The sequence below is a fragment of the Myotis yumanensis genome, unplaced genomic scaffold (genome assembly GCF_028538775.1).
Source record: "Myotis yumanensis isolate MYYU_CA2020_CCGP unplaced genomic scaffold, mMyoYum1.0.hap1 SCAF_3, whole genome shotgun sequence".
Classification (NCBI taxonomy): domain Eukaryota; kingdom Metazoa; phylum Chordata; class Mammalia; order Chiroptera; family Vespertilionidae; genus Myotis; species Myotis yumanensis.
In genome coordinates this window covers 111,187,860-111,209,835 of record NW_027223754.1, presented here as the reverse complement: position 1 = coordinate 111,209,835, position 21,976 = coordinate 111,187,860, and the positions used below count along the sequence as shown (strand labels likewise).

At 40.1% G+C, this 21,976-nt stretch overlaps 1 protein-coding gene across 10 annotated transcripts in view; it reads right to left on the bottom strand.

Annotated features, from left to right (window-relative positions):
• The window catches only part of ZMYM2 (zinc finger MYM-type containing 2), a 164,164-nt gene that overhangs the window by 101,197 nt on the left and 40,991 nt on the right, over positions 1-21,976 (bottom strand). For 5 of the 10 annotated variants that reach the window (XM_070409361.1, XM_070409363.1, XM_070409365.1 and 2 more), the window contains 3 exons: positions 15,089-15,220; positions 13,689-14,548; positions 1,329-1,614 (listed from right to left, as the gene is read on the bottom strand). In XM_070409361.1, coding sequence (XP_070265462.1) covers positions 1,329-1,614; positions 13,689-14,548; positions 15,089-15,220 — 1,278 coding nt within the window. Of the gene's footprint in view, positions 1-1,328; positions 1,615-13,688; positions 14,549-15,088; positions 15,221-21,976 lie in introns of those variants that run through there. The other 5 variants (XM_070409364.1, XM_070409366.1, XM_070409371.1 and 2 more) reach the window with 2 other exon arrangements.

Below are 21,976 nucleotides of genomic sequence, written 5' to 3'. Positions count from 1 at the left end.
ACCTATTCAATTCCCCTCACTTGGGATAAGTATAAAGCATGAGATATCTAGGTCACAGGAACATAATAAAAATAACCCCATCTACCATTCTATACAGCTCTCTAATTGTAATTAGAAATGTTAGGAAATGAGTCCTAACCGGTTTGGCTGAAAGGATAGAGTGCCGGCCTTCAAACTGAAGGGTCCCAGGTTCAATTCCATTCAAGGGCACATACCCATGTTGCAGGCTCGATCCCCAGTAGGGGGCATGCAGGAGGCAGCCAATCAATGATTCTCTCTCATCATTGATGCTTCTCTCCCTCATTCTCCCTAAAAATTAATAAAAACCTATTTTTTTTTAAATGTTAGGAAATGACAATCCTGATAACCACTGAAGTTTTCCTTCAATTCTCAATTTCAAGATCCTATACTACAGCATGTAAGTCTTTTATTACTACTGTAAAGCAATCTAAAAAGTGTATAACAATTATCCCAATATTTGACTTTATTAAACTTGCATGGAGCAATAAGACTTTTCCAAAATTCTAAGATCAAAAATATCTTCCCAAATTTGGGCTGCTCCAAGACATGGTACAAGAAAATCCACCTGGTTTGACCTTGCATATCTCACTTATTTTTAACTAGTGAAGGCAGACTGAAAAATTGGCAGAAGAGAGCATCCTATCTCTCCAATGCTGTCAGAAAACTGGTATCTGAACCTTGAAACAGTGACTATTCTAATGAGTTAATGTTCAAAACACACATAAATACATACCTATTTTAATACAGGACTAACCATATATAAACTGCCTAATAATTATATCTAATTAATAATATAAATGGATATTTTTACAAATTCAAGGAGTCGATGAAGATTACAGACAAAATTAACTATCAGATCTACACCAAACTCTATAAAATAGAAAGCCTTTTAATCATAAGCTACCTGGGCTTGATAAAGAATCCTCTAAATCAGTGGTTCTCAACCTTCTGGCCCTTTAAATACAGTTCCTCCTCATGTTGTGACCCAACCATAAAATCATTTTCGTTGCTACTTCATAACTGTAATGTTGCTACTGTTATGAACCGTAATGTAAATATCTGATATGCAGGATGGTCTTTGGCGACCCCTGTGAAAGGGTCATTCGACCGCCAAAGGGGTCGCGACCCATGGGTTGAGAACCGCTGCTCTAAATCATTACAAATTTCAGTTTAGCTTTAAGATTCAATCAACTTGCTTAACAATTTTGAAAATAGAATAATTCATCTCTAAGACTTAAACAGTTTTCCTAAAATTATATACCACCGATATTCAACTATATGGAATTATGTTTAAAAGTAAACCTTACTTTTTACACATAACACACAGTTTCTTTGGAGCAGGCTTGTGAGAGAAGGAGGAAAGGCAGGTGGTAGAACAAAAGAGGTGAGCAGATCCTTTTCGTTGATAAGCTGTCTGTCCCTTTTGTAAAGGTTTTTTGCAGTTTGCACAAGTGACTTTAACTGGTTTGGTGGGTTGCTGTTGGGCAGAAGGCTGGAAAATCTGTTTAGGAAGCGAGGCCACTGGTGATAAAGAATCCACCCCTGGCTGTTTCTGATTTCGAGGAAATGAAGCTGATTGGGAAATCCAAGAATCTTTAAAAAAAAAATGCACAAGAAAGAGCAATGAAATAGGTATTTACACACACTGAAATGTGTATCAGAGAAACAGTTTTAACTTCTCATTTTGTATAAGTATAAGACATTAATAAGGCAGCAGCATAGCAGAGAGGTAATAAATACACGTTTTGGATAAGAATGGGTGATTGAGGCCTGGCAGGAGTTGCTCAGTGGTTAGAGTGTCGGCCAGCACACAGGAGGGTCTCGCGTCTGATTCCCAGTCAAGGGCACATACCTGGGTTGCAAGTCTCATCCCTGCACTCCCCCCTCCCCCACTCAGTGGGAGGCAACCAATTGATGTGTCTCTGTCACATCAACGTTTCTCTCTCTCTCTCTCTCTCTCTCTCTCTCTCTCTATCTATCTATCTCTATCTCTCACTTTCTCTCTCCTTCCCTCACCTCTCGCCCCAACCTTCATTCTCTCTAAAAATTAATATCCTCACTCCTCAGGTGAGGATAAAAAAATTTTAAATGACTAGTTGACATTCAGGTTCCATCACTTACCAGACCTCGAAGTTACTTAAACTCTATGCCTAACTCTTCTCTAAGCTGGAAATGGTACCAAAATGATATGAATGCTAACATAAAATGAAAAAACCATGACTAGCATATAGGAAGCACTAAAAATATTAGCCTTTAGTTCTTTTTTTTAAAATATATTTTATTGATTTCCCACAGAGAGGAAGGGAGAGGGATAGAGAACATCGATGAGAGAGAAACACCAATCAGCTGCCTCCTGCACACCCCCCACTGGGGATGTGCCCACAACCAAGGTACATGCCCTTGACCGGAATCGAACCTGGGACCCCTCAGGCCACAGGCCGACGCTCTATCCACTGAGCCAAACCGGTTATGGCTAGCCTTTAGTTCTTAAACAGGAAGAACTAATTTGCAGAGTATTAAATAAGCAAGGAACACATACATCAACACAAAAGTAGAATAAAATCTTGATCAACCAGAATCATTGACAAATATAATACAGGTATGTTTATATATGATTATATTCAAAACATCTTTTTAAGAACAGTGTTTCCATACATACATTCAGTTTCATGGCCTCTAAATATACCACATAATAGCAAATAAAATTAAAGTGTTACACAGACATGACATTAAGTCAACATATATATAGTAACCAATCCAACATATTGCTCTACACTGCTAACAGTTCAGCATATCACAGCATTGAAGGTACATGTCTCATTAACACTGGAGTGCAGGTATTCATCTGTCCATCTTTAATAGTGAGCTGCTTTGGCACTTAGCTGCAGTCTGCAGCTTCTGCATAATTATAGTACCACAGACCTCTCAAGACACTACCAACAGCATAAACGTGTTTTCATTATGAAACGTTTTCAGGCCACCACTTCTAATTTCCACTACTTTGATATCTTATAACTTTTTTCATTTCTAGTTTCTTCTACATTTTGAACTTCCATACATAAAAGCTGAACTTCCAATGATAAACCATTACTTTCCTTCCATAGCAAGTACAAATATAGCCAAAACTCAGGGAAACTAATTTTTTTTTTTATAAAAAAGAGGGAGAAAGTCTTCTTTTACGCTCATGCGCGCGCGCGCGCACGCACACACACACACACACTCTCTAGAGGCCTGGTGCACAAATTCGTGTACCAGTGGGGTCCCTCGGCCTGGCCTGTGGGATCAGGCCAAAACCGATTCTCCAACATCCGAGAGGCCCCGGATTGTGAGAGGGCACAGGCCAGGCCAAGGGACCCCACTGGTGCATGATCAGGGCCGGGGAGGGATGAGGGAGGTTGGTCAGCCAGCTGGAGGGGGACCGTGGGAGGACTCCAGGGCGTGCCGGCCCATCTAGCTCAGTCCCAATCGGCCAGACCCTAGCAGCAAGCTAACCTACTGGTTGGAGCATCTGCCCCCTGGTGGTCAGAGCATGTGATAGCGACTGCTCAACCAGTCAACTGTCTGCCCCCTGGTGGTCAGTGCACGTCACAGCGAGCAGTTGAGTGGCCTTAGCATATCATTAGCATATTACACTTTGATTGGTTGAACAGCTGACCAGTCGACCGGACACTTAGATATTAGGCTTTTATTACATAGGATATGTATGGAGAGAAAGAGATCGATTGATTTCAGAGAGGAAGGGAAACATCAGTAATGAGTCCTAACCAGTTTGGCTCGATGGATAGAGTGTCGACCTGTGGAATGTCCCATCAAGGACATATACCTCAGTTGCAGGTTCGATCCCCCACCCCAATCAGGGGTACAAGAGGCAACCAATTGATGTGTCTGTCTCACATCGATGTTTCTCTCGCTGTGTCTCTCCCTCTCCCTTCCACTCTCTCTAAAAATTAATGGAAAAATATCCTCAGGTGAGGATTAACAAAACAAACAAAAAAAGGAAACATCAGTGATGAAAGGGAATCATTAATTGGCTGCCTCATGCACACCCCCTATTAGAGCCCAAAACCCAGGAATGGACCCTGACAGGGAATTGAAACAAGACCTCCTGGTTCATAGGTAGAAACTCAATCACTGAGCCACACCTATGGGCAGGGAAACTTCTTTACTACAAAAACCTAAAGAAGAGACCACGCTCTCTGGGACAGGGAGAGACTACCACCGCTGCGGCACTCCCAGGACTGCGGGACTCGGGCACGGAGCCCACGCCATCTTGAAGGGGAGAGCGGCCTCTTCTAGGAACTCATCAGCACCACCACCCAGACAGGCCTGGGATACTGCCCGCGACCCAGCAGCCACTCCAACCAAAATCCTGCTGCCCACCCGCAGACTCGCAGACCCTGGGATCTCCACCTCCAAAGGAGCACCACGCCCACAGCAGTAAGTGCAGCCACACCTTCCCAGTAGCAGACCTCCAACATCGCATTCGCCCATCTCCAGCCCACAGGTTTCCGAGGCACACCACTCCATAGACTTCTCTTGGGAGTCACTGTAAGCCCCAGCTGGGTGTGATTTTTGTACAGACACGGGCACACTGCCCCCCAGTAGAAACTCTGAATTCCCTCTGCCTGATTAACTGCCCACACACACTGAGCTGCGCAACTTAAGCGCCAGGGCCCTTCAGCACGAGGATCCCTCAGAGCGCGTCAGAGCTCAGCGCCCGGCAAAGGCACAACCACAGTTGCTCACTCCCCCTGAGCCCATCTATCCACAGGGCACTTTGGGAAGCCGCAGTGAGCCTCCGCTGGGTCCGATCTTGGACAGATAGGGACGCACTCCCCTGGGCAGCAGAAATTCTGAATTCACCAATCCTGGATACCTGCCCAAAGACGCCTCGATTAAGCGTGCCAGGACCCTTCAGAGTGCTTCAGTGCGCCTGCGCTAGCAAACTCACGGCAGGTGCTCCTGTGTACCACCACCGGGAATGGGCGCCTATCCACCAAAGGTACATCAGCAAAAACTGAGTTTCCCCACCCCACAGCTGCAGAACTCTGGACACTACAGTTGCATGCTTTTCCAGCGTGCAGGTCTCCCAAGACGACCTCTCCACAGGCAGCCCTGGGGCCTCACTGTGAGCCCCGCTGGACATGTACTTAAACAAACAGGGGTGCATTTCTGGGCTGTAGAAACGCTGGATTCCCTCTTCTGGGATACCTGCCCACAGACACTGCAATCCAGTGGCTTCAGAGCCAGGGCCCTTCAGAGTGTGTCAGTACACCCTGCAGGCAAACACACCACAGGTGCCCCTGTAAACTGCCGCTGGGATTGCGTGTATCCAACCACGGAGGCAGCAGCAAAAGCTGAGTCTGCCCACCCCACAACTACAGAACTCTGGACACCACAGTCATGCCTTTCCAGAACACAAGCTTCCTGAGCCCCACCACCCCAACAGACGGTTCCTGGGTGCCACTGTGAGTCCCTGCTGGGCACGCGTGATTTCAATCAAGGGCACAAGACAGCAAAAATTGGGACACCCCCTCCACGGCTGCTGACTTCTAGACACCTCAGTTGCACCTTTCCACCTCACAGGCCTACATCAAGAGAACCCAAATAGCTCAAGTAGGGAACTACACTAGACTACCAAGCTCAAGAGACCCGAGAGGTCACACCAGTAGCACCATACCCAAAAGAAACCGGGTAGCAAAGCAATCGGAGCTATAGTTAAAACATTACTGCAAAACATGGGAAGACAAAAGAGCAATCCACAAAGGAAAGAAAATAGAGGAGTCACCAGAAAGGGAGTTAAATGAAATTGAGGCTACTAACTTATCAGAGAAAGAATTCAGAGTAATGGTTATAAGGATGCTCAAACAGCTGGATAACAAATACACACAACTCAATGAGAATTATAAGGAACTGAATAAGAAGGTCACCAACATGAAAAGGAACCAAGAGGAAATGAAGAACGACGTAGCTGCAATAAAGAACACAATGAAAGGCTTAAACAGCAGACTAGAAGAGGCTGAGGACCGTATCAGCGAATTAGAAGACAAGGTAGGAAAAAACACACAAACACAAGAGCAACTGGAAAAAACTTAAAAAGCAAGAGGAGAGCCTAAGGGAGCTCTGGGACAACGCAAATGAAACAACATTCGCTTAATAGGGGTACCAGAAGGACAGGAGGAGAAGCAAGGAATAGAAAACTTGTTTGAAGAAATAATGACAGAAAACTTCCCTGATACTGGCAAGAAAAAAACTACACAAGTCCAAGAAGCACATAGAGTGCCAAACAAGATGAACCCCAAAAGAACAACACCAAGACACATCATAATTAAACTGGCAAACACCAACAACAAAGTAAGAATCTTAAAGGCTGCCAGAGAGAGACAGAAAGTTACCTACAAGGGATCTCCTATTAGAATATCAGCTGACTTCTCAACAGAAACACACAAGGCAAGAAGGGAATGGAATGAAATATACAAAGTGATGCAAAGCAAGGGAATGAATCCAAGAATACTATACCTAGCAAGGCTTTCATTCAAAATTGAAGGTGGAATCAGGAGCTTCACAGACAAAAAAGGGCTAAGAGAGTTATTACCACCAAGCCAGCAATGCAAGAAATGCTAAAGGGACTGCTGTAAAAAGAAGAAACAGAAAGTCAAGAAGAAACACAAACAATAAGAATAAAAATGACCACAAACAAGTACTTTTAAAAAATAACATTAAGTGTAAATGGATTAAATGCTCCAATCAAAAGACACTGGGTAGCTGAATGGATAAGAAAACATGACCCATGTATTTGCCGTCTACAAGAGACCCACCTCAGAACAAAGGATTCACACAGACTGAGAGTGAAGGGATGAAAAAAATTTTTTTCAGGCAAATGGAAATGAGAAAAAAGCTGGGGTTGCGATACTTGTAGCTGACAAAATAGGCCTCAAAGTAAACACGAGATAAGGAAGGCCACTACATAATACTAAAGGGAGCAATTCAACAAGAAGATATAACTCTGGTAAATATATATGCACCCAATACAGGAGCACCCAAATACATAAAACAACTTCTGGAAGATATCAAGGGAGAAATCGATAGCAATACAGTAATAGTAGGGGACTTTAATACCCCACTGACACCACTGGATAAATCCTCTAAACAAAAAATCAGCAAAGAAACAGCCATTCTAAATGACTCACTAGATCAGATGGACTTCATTGACATCTTCAGAAAATTTCACCCCAAAGCTACAGAATATATATTCTTCTCCAGTGCACATGGGACATTTTCAAAGATAGACCATATCTTAGGACACAGGCAAAGTCTCTTCAAATTCAAGAGAATAGAAATCATAACAAGCATCTTCTCAGATCACAATGGCATAAAACCAGAAATCAACTACAATGAAAAAACACTTGGAGAAAAAAACACTTGGAGGCTAAATAGCATGCTATTAAACAATGGATGAGTTACCAGAGAGATCAAAGAAGAAATAAAAAGCATCCTGGAAACAAATGACAATAAAAACAGAACAATCCAAAATCTATGGGGCACAACGAAAGCAGTCCTGAGAGGGAAGTTCATAGCTCTACAGGCCTACCTCAAAAAACAAGAAAAAGTGGTAATAAATGATCTAACCCTACAACTCAAAGAGTTAGAAAGAGAGCAACAAGAAAACCCCAGAGTAAGCAGAAGGAAGGAGATAATAAAGATTAGAGCAGAAATAAATGACATAGAGACCAAAAAAACAATACAAAAGATCAATGAAACCAAGAGCTGGTTCTTTGAAAGGATTAACAAGATTGATAAACCTCTCGCCAGGCTCACAAAGAAACAAAGAGAAAGAACCCAAATAAACAAAATCAGAAATGAAAGAGGTGAAGTAACAACAGACCCTACTGATATACAAAGGACTGTCAAACTCAATCAGGAAGAATCAAAAAACCTGAATAGGCCAATAACTACTGATGAAATTGAAAGAGTAATCAAAAAGCTTCCAGCAAACAAAAGCCCTGGGCCAGATGGCTTCACAGGGGAGTTTTACCAAACATTCAAAGAAGAACTAAAGCCAATCCTTCTCAGACTATTCCAAAAAATTCAAGAGGAAGGCACACTTCCAAGCTCTTTCTATGAAGCCAGCATTACCCTAATCTTAAAACCAGATAAAGACACCACAAAGAAAGAGAATTACAGGCCAATATTCCTGATGAACATAGATGCTAAAATCCTCAACAAAATTCTAGCAAATCAGATCCAGCATTACATCAGAAAGATCATACACCATGACCAAGTGGGATTTATTCCAGGAATGCAAGGCTGGTACAATATCCACAAATCAATAAACGTGATACATCATATAAACAAGCTGAGAGACAAAAATCACATAATCATATCAATTGATGCAGAAAAGGCATTTGACAAAGTCCAACACGCTTTCTTGATAAAAACTCTCAGCAAAGTGGGAATAGAGGGATCATACCTCAACATAATAAAAGCCATATATGAAAAACCTACAGCCAACATCATACTCAATGGGGAAAAACTAAAACCATTTCCCTTAAGAACAGAAACCAGACAGGGATGCCCACTTTCACCACTCCTGTTCGACATAGTACTGGAAGTGCTAGCCAAAGCAATCAGACAAGAAGAAATAAAAGGCATCCAAATTGAAAAGAAGGAGTAAAATTGTCATTATTCGCAGATGACATGATACTGTACTTAGAAAAGCCTAAAGACTCCATCAAAAAATTAATAGACCTAATAAATGAATTTGGCAATGTAGCAGGATACAAAATTAACGCCAAGAAATCTATGGCATTATTATACGCCAATGGTGAATTTACAAAAAAAGAAATTTAAAAAACAATCTCATTTGCCATTGCACCAAAAAAATTAAGATACCTAGGAATAAACTTAACTAAGGAGGTAAAAGACCTCTACCCAGAAAACTACAGGACATTGAAAAGAGATAGAGGAAGACATAAACAGATGGAAGAACATACCGTGTTCATGGACTGGTAGAATCAACATCATCAAAACATTCATACTACACAAAGCAATCTATAGATTCAATGCACTCCCCATTAAAATAAAAACAGCATATTTCACAGATCTAGAAAGAACGCTCCAAAAATACATCTGGAATAAAAAAAAAAACCCTAATAGCTGCTGGGATCCTGAGAAAGAAGAACAAAGTAGGAGAGATCTCAATACCAGATATCAAGCTGTATTACAAAGCCACTGTTCTCAACACTGCCTGGTACTGGCACAAGAACAGACATATAGACAAATGGAATAGAATAGAGAACCCAGAAATCGATCCAGACCACTATGCTCAATTAATATATGACAAAGGAGGCAAGAACATACAATGGAGTCAAGACAGTCTCTTCAATAAATGGTGCTGGGAAATTTGGTCAGACACATGCAAAAAAATGAAACTAGACCACCAACTTACACCATACACAAAAATAAACTCAAAATGGATAAAGGACTTAAACGTAAGATGGGAAACCATAAAAATATTAGAGGAATCCACAGGTAGAAAAACCTCAGATATATGCCAAAGGAATTTCTTCACTGACACAGCTCCTAGGGCAATGGAAACTAAAGAGAAAATAAACAAATGGGACTATATCAAAATAAAAAGCTTATACACAGCAAAAGAAACCATCAAGAAAACCAACTGTATGGGAGAACATATTTGCCAATGATATCTCTGATAAAGGTTTAATCTCCAACATTTACAAAGAACTCATACAACTTAACAAAAGGAAGATAAATAACCCAATCAAAAAAATGGGCAACGGATCTAAATAGACACTTTTTGAAAGAGGACATACATAAGGCTGAGAGACATATGAAAACATGCTCAAAGTCACTAATCATCCGAGAGATGCAAATCAAAATGACAATGAGGTACCATCTCACACCTGTCAGAATGGCTATCATCAACAAATCAATAAATGACAAATGCTGGCAAGGATGCGGAGAAAAAGGAACCCTCGTTCACTGCTGGTGGGAATGCAAACTGGTGCAGCCACTGTGGAGAACAGTATGGAGTTTCCTCATAAAATTAAAAATGGAACTTCCATTTGACCCTGTGATCCCACTTCTAGGAATATATCCCAAGAAACCAGAAACACCAATCAGAAAGGATATATGCATCCCTATGTTCATAGCAGCACAATTTACAATAGCTAAAATTTGGAATCAGTCTAAGTGCCCATCAGCAGATGAATGGATTAAAAAACTTTGGCACATCTACACAATGGAATACTATGCTGCTGTAAAAAGGAACTCCTACCATTTGCAACAGCATGGATGGAGCTGGAGAGCATTATGCTAAGTGAAATAAGTCAGTCAGTGAAAGATAAATATCACATGCTCTCACTCATTTGTGGATTATAATGAACAACATAAACTGATGAACAAAAACAGGTGTAGAGACAGAGAAGCATCGATCAGATGCTCAAAACTCAGAGGGAAGGTAGGGGAGGATGGGGGTTAGGGGGAGAGATCAACCAAAGGACTTGTATGCAGGCATATAAGCATAAACGATGGATGTGGACAACAGGGGGTGAGGGTGAGGGCAGGATTGGGGGGATGAGAGGACATTGGGGGGATAAGGACACATTTGTAATATCTTAATCAATAAAGGAAAAAGAAAATAAAAAAACTAAAGAAGGCTATTTTACATTGCTGACCCAGTCCACAACCTAATGTTTCAACAGGCTGCATACACTGCTATTCAAATCTTACTTTACTCCACAATTCCCCCCACCAAAAAACATACATACTTTATACGAAGAATAAATAGAGTTCTTTCTGGATCCTGTTATTCTGCTATCATCAGGGTAACTGAACAGTTTTAATAAATGGATAACAATAATATTGAAGACAAAGAAATAAATCACGGAAAGAAATGGCAATTCTACCTTCTGAGAGGCCTTCAAACAAAAACTATATTTGAACATATGGTAGAAGGAATAGCTTTTTGCAACACAAATTCTGACTCCCTACAAATTTTCAATTTGTAGTCTTATCATTTCCATATATACTTAAAGGAATCTATTTAAACTTAAGGCATCTATTAACTTGATTTTAAAAGCCTGGTGCTTTTATTTCAATTTAGTTTTAGGCCCTACATAAATAATGTAATGGCTCCCTTTAACTATATTTCAGCTCTTACATTTCCCCTATTTTCAAATTTCACCTCCATCAACACCAAAAAACTTTTAGGACTAGAAGGTACCTAATCATTTCAAATCATGGGATAGCAGTTTAATCAGTCTGAGAGCCAAAATTTTACAACTCTCTATCACGAATAAAAACAGCAAATAAACACAAGAGCTGATTCATAAATTCAAGAGCAGGTATATGTTTAGTTTTTCTCATGAGTACTTTACATTGCCTTGTGTAACAGTCTGAGTAAAGAGGAACACAACTCTTACAATATGTCCCTTTAACCAGCAATATTCCTAAAGCAATACGTATCACAGATACATTAATAAGAATATTCTTAAGAGCTATTTACATAGTAAAACTTGGACCTGAGCTAAATAGAGAATTAACAAAATCAAACATATACTTGACATAGTCAAAAGTTCAAGATTTATTACTAGGTATTCAAAGGAGTAGTATAGGAGGGGAGAGTTTGCAAAACTATACCTATACTATGATCTCAGATTAGAATTAAATATACCATTCTCAATGGTGAGAATGTTTTTTCTTTCTCATACTCATATTTTTATACATTTATAATTACAAGAGAGACAAAATAGCCAATTTAAAACTAATTGAACATCATCATTTCTTAAACTTTTATGTGAGCTGGAAGGTTACAATAAAAGACGCTCTAACATACAACTGGTAGTAGTATAAATTGGCAAGAACTTTCCAGAAGGCAGTATGACAATATATTTCTGCAACTTAAAAATGCCCTACAAATATAAGCGCACGCGCGTGTGCACACACACACACACACACACACACACACACCGTGTCAAGGGTCTTCGAAAGCATGAAAATGTGTCGAAACTGAATAATATGAAATACATTTCTTTCAAAATCTCTATAAACCAGACACTATTTTAGACCATAAATCTTTAGGGAGACAGGACAATACACTCCAAAGAAATCTGAACAGAGATGTTAATGATATACCTATAATAGCAAATATGGGAAAAGTCAAGTATGGGAATGATATATTCATACCCAATCATTATGCAGACATTAAAACTGTTTTTATATGTTAATGGTTTGAGAAAATACAATGTAATAACAAATGGGAAGAAAACTGGAATCAAAATTATACAGAGTTGCATTTCAACCAGGTTAAAAAACACAAAGGAAAAAGACTGAAAGACATCCACTGAGAGCATGACCCTTTAGTTATTAAGACTACAGGGGACTTTTTCCCTCATTTTTTAATTACAAATTTTTCAAACATTCTCTAATAATTAGACATTACTATTGTAACCAAAAATATATATATATATATATATATATATATAAAGAAATATGACTAGCATTTCATAGAGTACTAGAGGCCCAGTGCACAAATTCATGCACCAGTGGGGTCCCTCGGGCTGGCCTGCAGGATCGGGCCTAAACCAGCTCTCTAACATTCCCCAAGGGGTCCCGGATTGTGAGAGAGTGCAGGCCAGGCCTAGGGACCCCACCGGTGCACAATCGGGGCTGGGTAGGGATGCGGGAGGTTGGCCAGCCAGGAAGGAAACACAGGAGGATTCCAGGGTGTGTCTGGCCCATCTCGCTCAGTCCCAATTGGCCGGACTTCAGCAGCAAGCTAACCTATCGGTCAGAGCGTCTGCCGCCTGGTCGTCAGTGCACGTCATAGCGAGCAGTTGAGCAGCCTTAGCATATCATTAGCATATTATGCTTTGATTGGTTGAACGGCTGACCAGACGACTGGACACTTAGCATATTAGGCTTTTATTATATAGGATTCTACACGGCCTAAGCTTTAATCATTTCTTGTTATTGTATACAATTCCTAGGCTGACAAAGTTGCCAATGAGCCTAAAATGATGAAAGAATGAGACAGACAGACACAGGCTTAGGGACAGGTGAAAGAGAAAGTGAAAACCACAAACATGGTCATGAGAAAGCCAGAATTCTTATAATGTTTTCACACAGCAAAGCTACTCACAGAATAAAATTTCAACCTTCAAATATAAAAAATATAATCAGAAGCTAAGTAAAAATTAAAATCAGATAGGTAGTCAAAATTAAACAGAGAAAGTAAAACAAATCTAAATGCAATTACATCATATTATATTGTTCCTTACGTGTGCTATTTATCTTTTTGTTCTCTACACATTAAAACAACACAACTAAAACTAAAAATATATAAGGAAAAAATGAGTACATGACAAATAAAATGCCAAATTGTTACAATTTAGTGGTGGAATATAAGGAGTATTTTTTTAATCCATTAGACATATAAGTTTGTGATTGATTTTCTAATAATTATGGAGAAATACTGTAAGTGTTTTCACTCTCTGATTAGTTAAGACTTCAAACTTAGAAGTCAATAGAACTAATATACCTTACATAAATAAACTAACCAAGGTGGCATCAATTACTACAATAGAAAAAGCAACAGCCAAAGTTCAAATTCATTTACATGGGGTGGAATATCACTCATGGCTTACCAGGACTATGATGACTTGCAGATTCTCCATTCTGAAAAACATCTCCTGCCACATTCATTCTACCAGGATTAAAAGGTCCTACTCCAGTCTTGGTCTGTGAAGTTAAAGATGGGGTGTATGTTTGCATATTAACACCAAAATTACTTGACTGCAGTCCGTTAGAGACATCTCCCAAGTTGGTATTCTGCAGTGATGTTACATGTGTAATCATTAAGTTCATATCTCGCCCGTCAGTATTTTCTAATTGGCCATCATTCACAGAGCTTACACCTGTTTCTAAGGTTGTAACATTAGCAATCTGAATTTCAGAGTCTGGTTCTGTGGTGATACCACTATTACCCATTCCTGCATTTACCTTACTTCTTGAAAAACTGGAAGTAGAGAAATCCACATCATTGGTTCTGTTTTTAGTCTCAGGAGGTCTCCGAGGTTCAATAAAATTGGAGGAATTTTTCTCTTGCCCTTGATTTGTTTCCATGTCCTCTTCATCATCAATGACAATTGTCTCACTTACATTTCCCTTCTGAGAAGCCAAGTCTTTTGAGGAAGGAAGAATTTTGGAATCATTTCCTTGTAGTTCTTCATTTTTTGATGATGTAAATGTTATGGTTCTTTGATCAGAAACCACTGATGCAGAAGATGGGGGAGGTTGTATAGGTTCAATAAAAACAACATCATCATCATCTTCCACTGATGAGTTTTGAAATTTATTAGATCTACAAACTAAAGGATTAGGTGCACCACTAAATGAATTTCCAACATTCGTGAGACTAGTTGCCATGGCCGTACTCCCTAATAAAACAGGAGTCTGATCAGTCAGTTCTAATCCTCCCACTGAACCTGTGTCCATGCCAAGGAACCTGTTAAGGAGATAGAAAAAAGAAAAAGTATATAAGTGGTCAGTACATAACATTTTATGTTGCTCTAATTGAAGGAATTTTTTTTAAGTTCCCTTTCTTTTCTATTCTAAATGAGAACGATTCTTATATAATACCCTGGAAAATTTTGATATCCATTATGATCTTCTCTTATTCACTAATCATTTCATATAGTTTACACATGAAACTCTAGCAATATAAAAAGAAAGGTAATTATCCAATTTTCAGCTCCACCACCTCCTCTCCTTCACACTATTTGCTCTATAAACTAAAACTGAAAACATATAAACCCTCTTACACTTGAGCAGGAAAATAACCAAAATATGATAATAAAAATCTCTGCTCTATACATTTATCCCTCTGTATTCAATAAAATAGTATGGTTTAGTTCCTAATTTCCCTTACCTCATCTTTTATTTTTTTAATAACCCCTGCTTTTTATCCTCCCGGGCTCCCATGTAGCTGTATGATTAAACCCTTGTAAGAATCTGAAATCTTGCCCTAGCCAGTTTGAGCATCCACCTGTGGACTGAAGGGTCCTGGGTTCGATTCCGGTCAAGGGCATATGCGCAGGTGTCAGGCTCGATCGCCAGTGGGGACCGTGCAATCAATGATTCTCCCTCATCAGTGATGTTTCTATCTCTCCCTTCCTCTCTGAAATCAATAAAAACATGTTTTAAAAAAAAATCTGAAATCTTTCTTGACCCTATCCTGAAAGCTTAAATCCTTATTTGCCAGGCACTATACAGTGTGCTTTACTTCTTTTTTGTCCCAAAAAAAAGTATACACACCTTTTTCTGACAGCTCAATTGATGTTTCTTTCTTTTCAAATTTAACCCATTGAAATTAATAATTATTCAAAGTGTGTATACATTTTTGGGGAACATTCTATATGTATTAGTCTGTACAATGGACCCAAAAGATATCAAATCCTAATCCCTAGAACCTATAAATGTTACCTTATATGAAAAAAAGAGGGTTCTTTGAAAATATGATTAAGGATTTAAAACTAAGATTACCTGGGTGGACCCTAAATGCAACTATAGGTGCCTTTAGCAAAGAAAGTTGGATGGAGACTACAGTATAGGATCAGTGATGGCGAACCTTTTGAGCTCGGCGTGTCAGCATTTTGAAAAACCCTAACTTAACTCTGGTGCCGTGTCACATATAGAAATTTTTTGATATTTGCAACCATAATAAAACAAAGACTTATATTTTTGATATTTATTTAATATATTTAAATGCCATTTAACAAAGAAAAATCAACCAAAAAAATGAGTTCGCATGTCACCTCTGAACACACGTCATAGGTTCGCCATCACTGGTATAGGTACAAGAGAATACAATGTGACCATAGAGGTAGATTAGAGGAGACTGGGTGATGCAGCCAAGGAATGCTGGAAGTCACTAGAATGTAGAAGAGGCAAGGAACTCATTCTCCCCCCAAAGCCTCCAGAAGAAACATGGTCTTGCTAACACCTTAATGAGCCCAGGATCACTGATTTCTGACATCTGACCTCCAGACTGTGAGAGAAAAAATTTGTTGTTTTTTTTTTAAGTAAACTTGTTTACCCTCAAGTTTGCTGTAATTTGCTACAACTATAGGAAATAAACACAATCTACTTTTTAGGTATATCCTCAAAACAACCCTTGATATAGCTATAAAATTTGTCCCATTTTAAAGTGGCTTAGAGATGCTAACAAACATGCCCAAGCCACACAGCTAGAATGCACACCCAGGCATTTATAACTCAATAGTTCAAACTCTTCACCACTCTGCTATATTCAACTAATACTTTCTGAATACCTACTATATATACACGGCTGTACTGAAGCCAAAGAGACAGCACACAGTTAACAGTAAAGAACCAGGAAAGAGAGAAAATAAGTTCTTGAGCAGATGGAGAGGATAAGGTTATAGGCACAGATGATAGAACTAATCTTGAAGATGAATTACCTTAATCTCAGAGACAAATCAGCAAGAAAAAACAAGGGGTAAATAATGACAGGAGAATATAGATTGTATATAATTTTCAGATATGATGGATGGAAATTTGAAGTGGTTTATAAACGCAGCCTCATTTTCATAGAGTAGGTTATCTGATGAGAGGAAATTGGTTTCAGAGGTCTTAAAGCCTGGTCTAAGAGCCCCAATGCCAATTCTTGAACCCTTTATAATCCTCTTTCTCGAATAAAGCAACATAGGCCACTTTTTATTTTTATTTTTAAATATATTTTATTGATTTTTTACAGAGAGGAAGGGAGAGGGATAGAGAGAGGTAGAAACATCAATGAGAGAGAAACATCGATCAGCTGCCTCCTGCACACCCCCTACTGGGGATATGCCCGCAACCAAGGTACATGCCCCTGACCAGAACCGAACCTGGGACCCTTCAATCCGCAGGCCAAAGGCCGACACTCTATCCACTGAGCCAAACTGGCCAGGGCCATAGACCACTTTTTTAAAAAAAGACTGGGGCCCTAACTGGCTTGGCTCAGTGGATAGAGCGTCGGCCTGCAGACTGAAGGGTCCCAGGTTTGATTCCAGTCAAGGGCATGTACCTTGGTTGCGGGCACATCCCCAGTAGGGGGTGTGCAGGAGGCAGCTGATGGATGGATGTTTCTCTCTCATCGATGTTTCTCTCTATCCTTCTCCTTTCCTCTCTGTAAAAAAATCAATAAAATATATAAAAAAATAAAATAAAAAAGATTGGGTTAAGAACACTTACTATATATATATATATGTATATATATATATAGTCATTTGCTTATGTTGCTATGAAGAGCCTCTGGAAGGATGAAGACAACAATATCACTTTGGCCCTTGCCGGTTTGGCTAGGTGGATAGAGCGTCAGCCTGCGGACTGAAGGGTCCCAGGTTCGATTCCGGTCAAGGGCACATGCCTAGGTTGTGGGCTCAGTCCAACCTGCAGGAGGCAGCCAATCAATGATTTCCTCTCAGCATTGATGTTTCTATCTCTCTCTTCCTCTTCCTTCCTCTCTGAAATCAATAAAAATATTTATAAAAAAAAAAAACAATATCACTTTGGCTGATGGGACATAGGGATGGAGAAATTCCACACAGTCTATTTTGTTGCATTTTCTCAATTTTTGAACAGGATTTCTCACTTATTTTTAAAGCTAAATTTAATTATTTTAAAAACAGAGTGAGTCCTGGACGGGTGGCTCAGTTGGGAGAAGTGTTGTCCCCTACACCAAAACAGGTTGCAGGTTCAATCCCCGGTCAGGAGTATAGGAGGCAACCAATCAATGTTTCTCACATTGATGTCTATCTTCCCATCTCTCTCGCTCTCTCTCTCTCTCTTTCCAACCCCCCCCCCCCCATCTCTAAAATCAATAAACATATCCTCAGGAGAGCATTTAAAAAAAACCAGAGTGACAACACAGTGATAAAGAGATAACTACTTTTCTTTGGTGATCAGAGAATATCTCTATGACAGCAGGTGACATTTACACTGAAATCTGAAATGACAAGAAAGATCCAACTATGGGAAAATTGGAGGAAGAGCATTCCAGCTCCTGCCAAAAAAAGCCTAATGGGAATGAGGTCGGTAAATTCAAGCAACAGAGTCCAGCCAGTGTGGCTCACTGGTTGAGTGTCGACCTGTGAATCAGATGACAGTTGGATTCCCGATCAGGACACATACCCGGGTTGTGGGCTTGATTCCCAGTGTGACACGTGCAGGAGGCAGCTGATCAATGCTTCTCTCTCATCACTGATGTTTTTCTCTCTCTCTCTCCCTTCATCTCTGAAATCAATAAACATATTTTTTTTAAAAAAAAAATCAAGCAACAGAATAAAGGCCAGTGTGGCTGGAACAAGGCAGGTAAGAAAGAATAGTATGACATGAAACATAAAAACACAGAGCAACAACTCACCAAGGAAAACAAGTTCATTACTTAATTGCATTCAATAAAGATTTACCAAACACCTAGTATGTGCAAGATACTGTCTTAGGCACTTGGGAAAATCAATAAACCAAACAGGTAAGCATGCCTGCCATCAGAAATCATGACTTCTAAAGGTAACAGTCTGGAGTTTGCCGTAACAGGAAGCACTGCAGCATTTATACCAAAAGGCTAACATAATCTCACACATGTTTTTAATAGATCACTCTGACTGCTACATGGACAAAGAAAAAACCAGAGGGCCACTGGTCCAGGTGAGAGATGATGACAACTAAAATAAGAGTGGTGATGGAAAATAAAAGAAAATATTAGGGTTAGGGTTTTTTGAAAAGCAGATCTTACTGACATGAAAAGACCTGCAAACATACTATAGACTTAAAAATAGTCACAGAACACAAAGAGTATTACTACAACATTATGTATTCCCCAAAATCCAAATATACTTACACAATATGTTTTTCCTAAAGTACATATATTTTTATGTGAATTCATAGGGGAAAAAAAGCCCTAGAAAGAGCACATTATATTAACAGAGTAGTTTGCTGGAAGAGTCAGGAAGGTTTCAACAAGTTGTATTTTAGGTTCCACATTAATCAACAAAGAATTTCAGGTAGCTTAAGCACCTGAATGAATAATGGGAAAAAGAGAAGATCAGATAAAGCTGATCAAGCATTGAAATTAAGTAATTACCATTCTCCTGATACAAGAGGGACACAGAATAACTACTTTTCACAGACATTAAATAAGGGTATGCCAACTATTTTTATGAAATACTGTGTACAGACTGTATCATTTGTCCCAGGTATTTATGGAAAGGCTAGAAGCCAAAAAATCAATATGTTTACTTTAATGACCAGTCATTTTTAAGTAACATCATTATTTAATTCTCAAGGTATACAATCTTAGTCCCTTTATTTTATATATACCGTGTTACTCTCTCACCATTAATCATCTGGTTAAACCAGGTTCTAGTATCTAGAGAGCACCATAACCAATTCATTTCAGTATTTAATAGAAAAGGTTTTATTTTATTTTCACTTAACTGTGACAATAACCCTGTTGAGTTAAATAAAATAGATATAAAAGTTTCTCTATAACAAAACAATATATCGGGCACATTAGTTGAAACTATCCAAACTTCTAAAACAACCTCAGGACTCAAATACAATGTACAAAGCTTGATTCCAAAATCCGTATTCATGCCCTAGCTGGTCTGACTCAGTGGACTGGCCTGCGGACTGAAGGATCCTAGGTTCAATTCCCATCAAGGACATATGCCTGGGTTGCGGGCTCAATCCCCAGTAGGGAGCATGCAGGAGGCAGCTAATCAATGATTCTTTCTCATCATTGATGTTTCTATCTCTCTTCCTTTACCTTCCTCTCTGAAATCAATATATATATATTTTTTAAATCAGTCTTCGTTCCACTTAGAACAAGCAAGTGCTGTGTCTGTGTCAGGATGGAAGACATACTAATCACAGAAAATGGCAAAACATACACTTATATCTACTTAAAATAGATAATTCTATTCAAAAACTTGTGCTTTATCCAAAGATCCACAAATTTCCATTCCAAATATTAAGGCATTTTAAGTATATTTTCAAACAATATATTATATACACATTATTCTTAAACCAGTGGCCCAGTGCACGAAATTCATGCACATTAAAAGGGGATTACTTAGAGGAAATATTTTACTATTGCTATCTGCATATAATAACTATTCTCTATAATAGAAGTGTCAGAGATGAAAGAAAATTAGTAAAATGTATATGAAAATCTTCCTCCTGTCAGAGTCTGGGGCGCACTACGGGACCCAGAGTCAAGTCCCCGCCCACCCACATGCACCTCAAAATCGCACAAGACCCAGACCTGGCCAACCCCCCACATTGGGCTAGATCCAGACCGGCTGGTCCCACCCTTGTCAAGCCCCACCGGGTGGAGGACACGGCCTGAGATCTCCTGTCAAGCCCCTCCAGGTGGAGGGCGTGCCTTAAGGTCCCCCGTCAAGCCCCAAGGGGCAGGGGGCTCAGACTCAGGTCCCCCATCAAGCCCCGCGGCAATGGGAGCAGCCTGAGGTCCCAGCACTTGGGCGGGAAGACGCACATTGGGGTCCCCCATCAAGACCCACCAGGTGGGGGCATGGTCTCGGGTCCCCCGGCCTGGCACCGGGACAAAGGGAGCAGCCTGAGATCCCCTGTCAAGCCCGCCAGGCGGGGGCTCAGCCTCAGGTCCCCCGGCCTGGCACTAGGGCAGGAGCAGCAGCCTGAAGTCCCCTAGCCCAGCACTGGGGCAGGGGGCACACCTTGAGGTCCCCTGTCAAGCCCCGCCAGCGCGGGGGGCACGACCTCAGGTCTGCTGGCCCGGTTCTTCCCATCAAGTCCTTCCAAGTGGGGGGTGCGGCCAGAGGTCCCCCAGATTGGCGCCAGGATGGGGGACACGGCCTGAGATCCCCTGTCAAGCCCCATGGGGGCAGGGTAGGAGGGGCAGAGCCTCAGGTCTCTACTGATTGCTCATTAAGGCTCGTTACAGGAACTCGGCCTCCACTGTGAGTGCAGCCTTCTTGTGTAACGGAGACCCCCTACACTGCTGTGGGCACCGCCATCTTTTGTGGCGGAGTGATGGTCAATTTGCATATTCCCTCTTTGTTGCATAAGATAGCTCCTTAATAAGGCTACTTTAAGGTAAAACAATAGTATATGCTAAGGGAAACCTTCATAAGATCCTCACTTAACCCCTAGAGTGCCAGGGAACGCAATCGCGCTCCTCCTGTCTTTCGCCAAAAGTGCCAGGAGCGCTAATAAACCTTCAAAATGGCATCCAGTTCTAAGTCTGCTTTTATTAGTGATGATGATATAGCTAAATATGTCAATGTAGTAAAGGTTTCCTTAAGTTTTTGAATATGTAACTTCATTTACTTGCGATTCATAATTTTTTTCCTAAACTGCTATAAAGTCAGCAAAAATGCCTTGGCAATTTTAGCATAGTTCCTAGGATATTGGTTGGCACTCGAGGGTTAATATTAAGCAAACATAACAATTTTTTTAAATATGTTTTATTGACTTTTTACAGAGAGGAAGGGAGAGGGATAGAGAGTTAGAAACATCGATGAGAGAGAAACATTAATCAGCTGCCTCCTGCACACCCCCTACTGGGGATGTGCACGCAACCAAGGTACATGCCCTTGACTGGAATCAAACCTGGGACCCTTCAGTCTGCAGGCTGACGCTCTATCCACTGAGCTAAACCGGTCAGGGCCATAAAAAAATTTTTAATGTTACCATTGCAGAAAGTTATGAAAGTATAAATATGCTGAAAAACATCTGATTCAAAATTTTCATAACTTAAATTTTTTTAAATAAAAGTACATTCATCCAAAAGTAATTAACATTAATTTAAATATTATGACCAAATATCCATATCAGTAAAACATTAAAACTACAAATGGAAGTAAAATCACAGATTTTTTAAAAACCTATC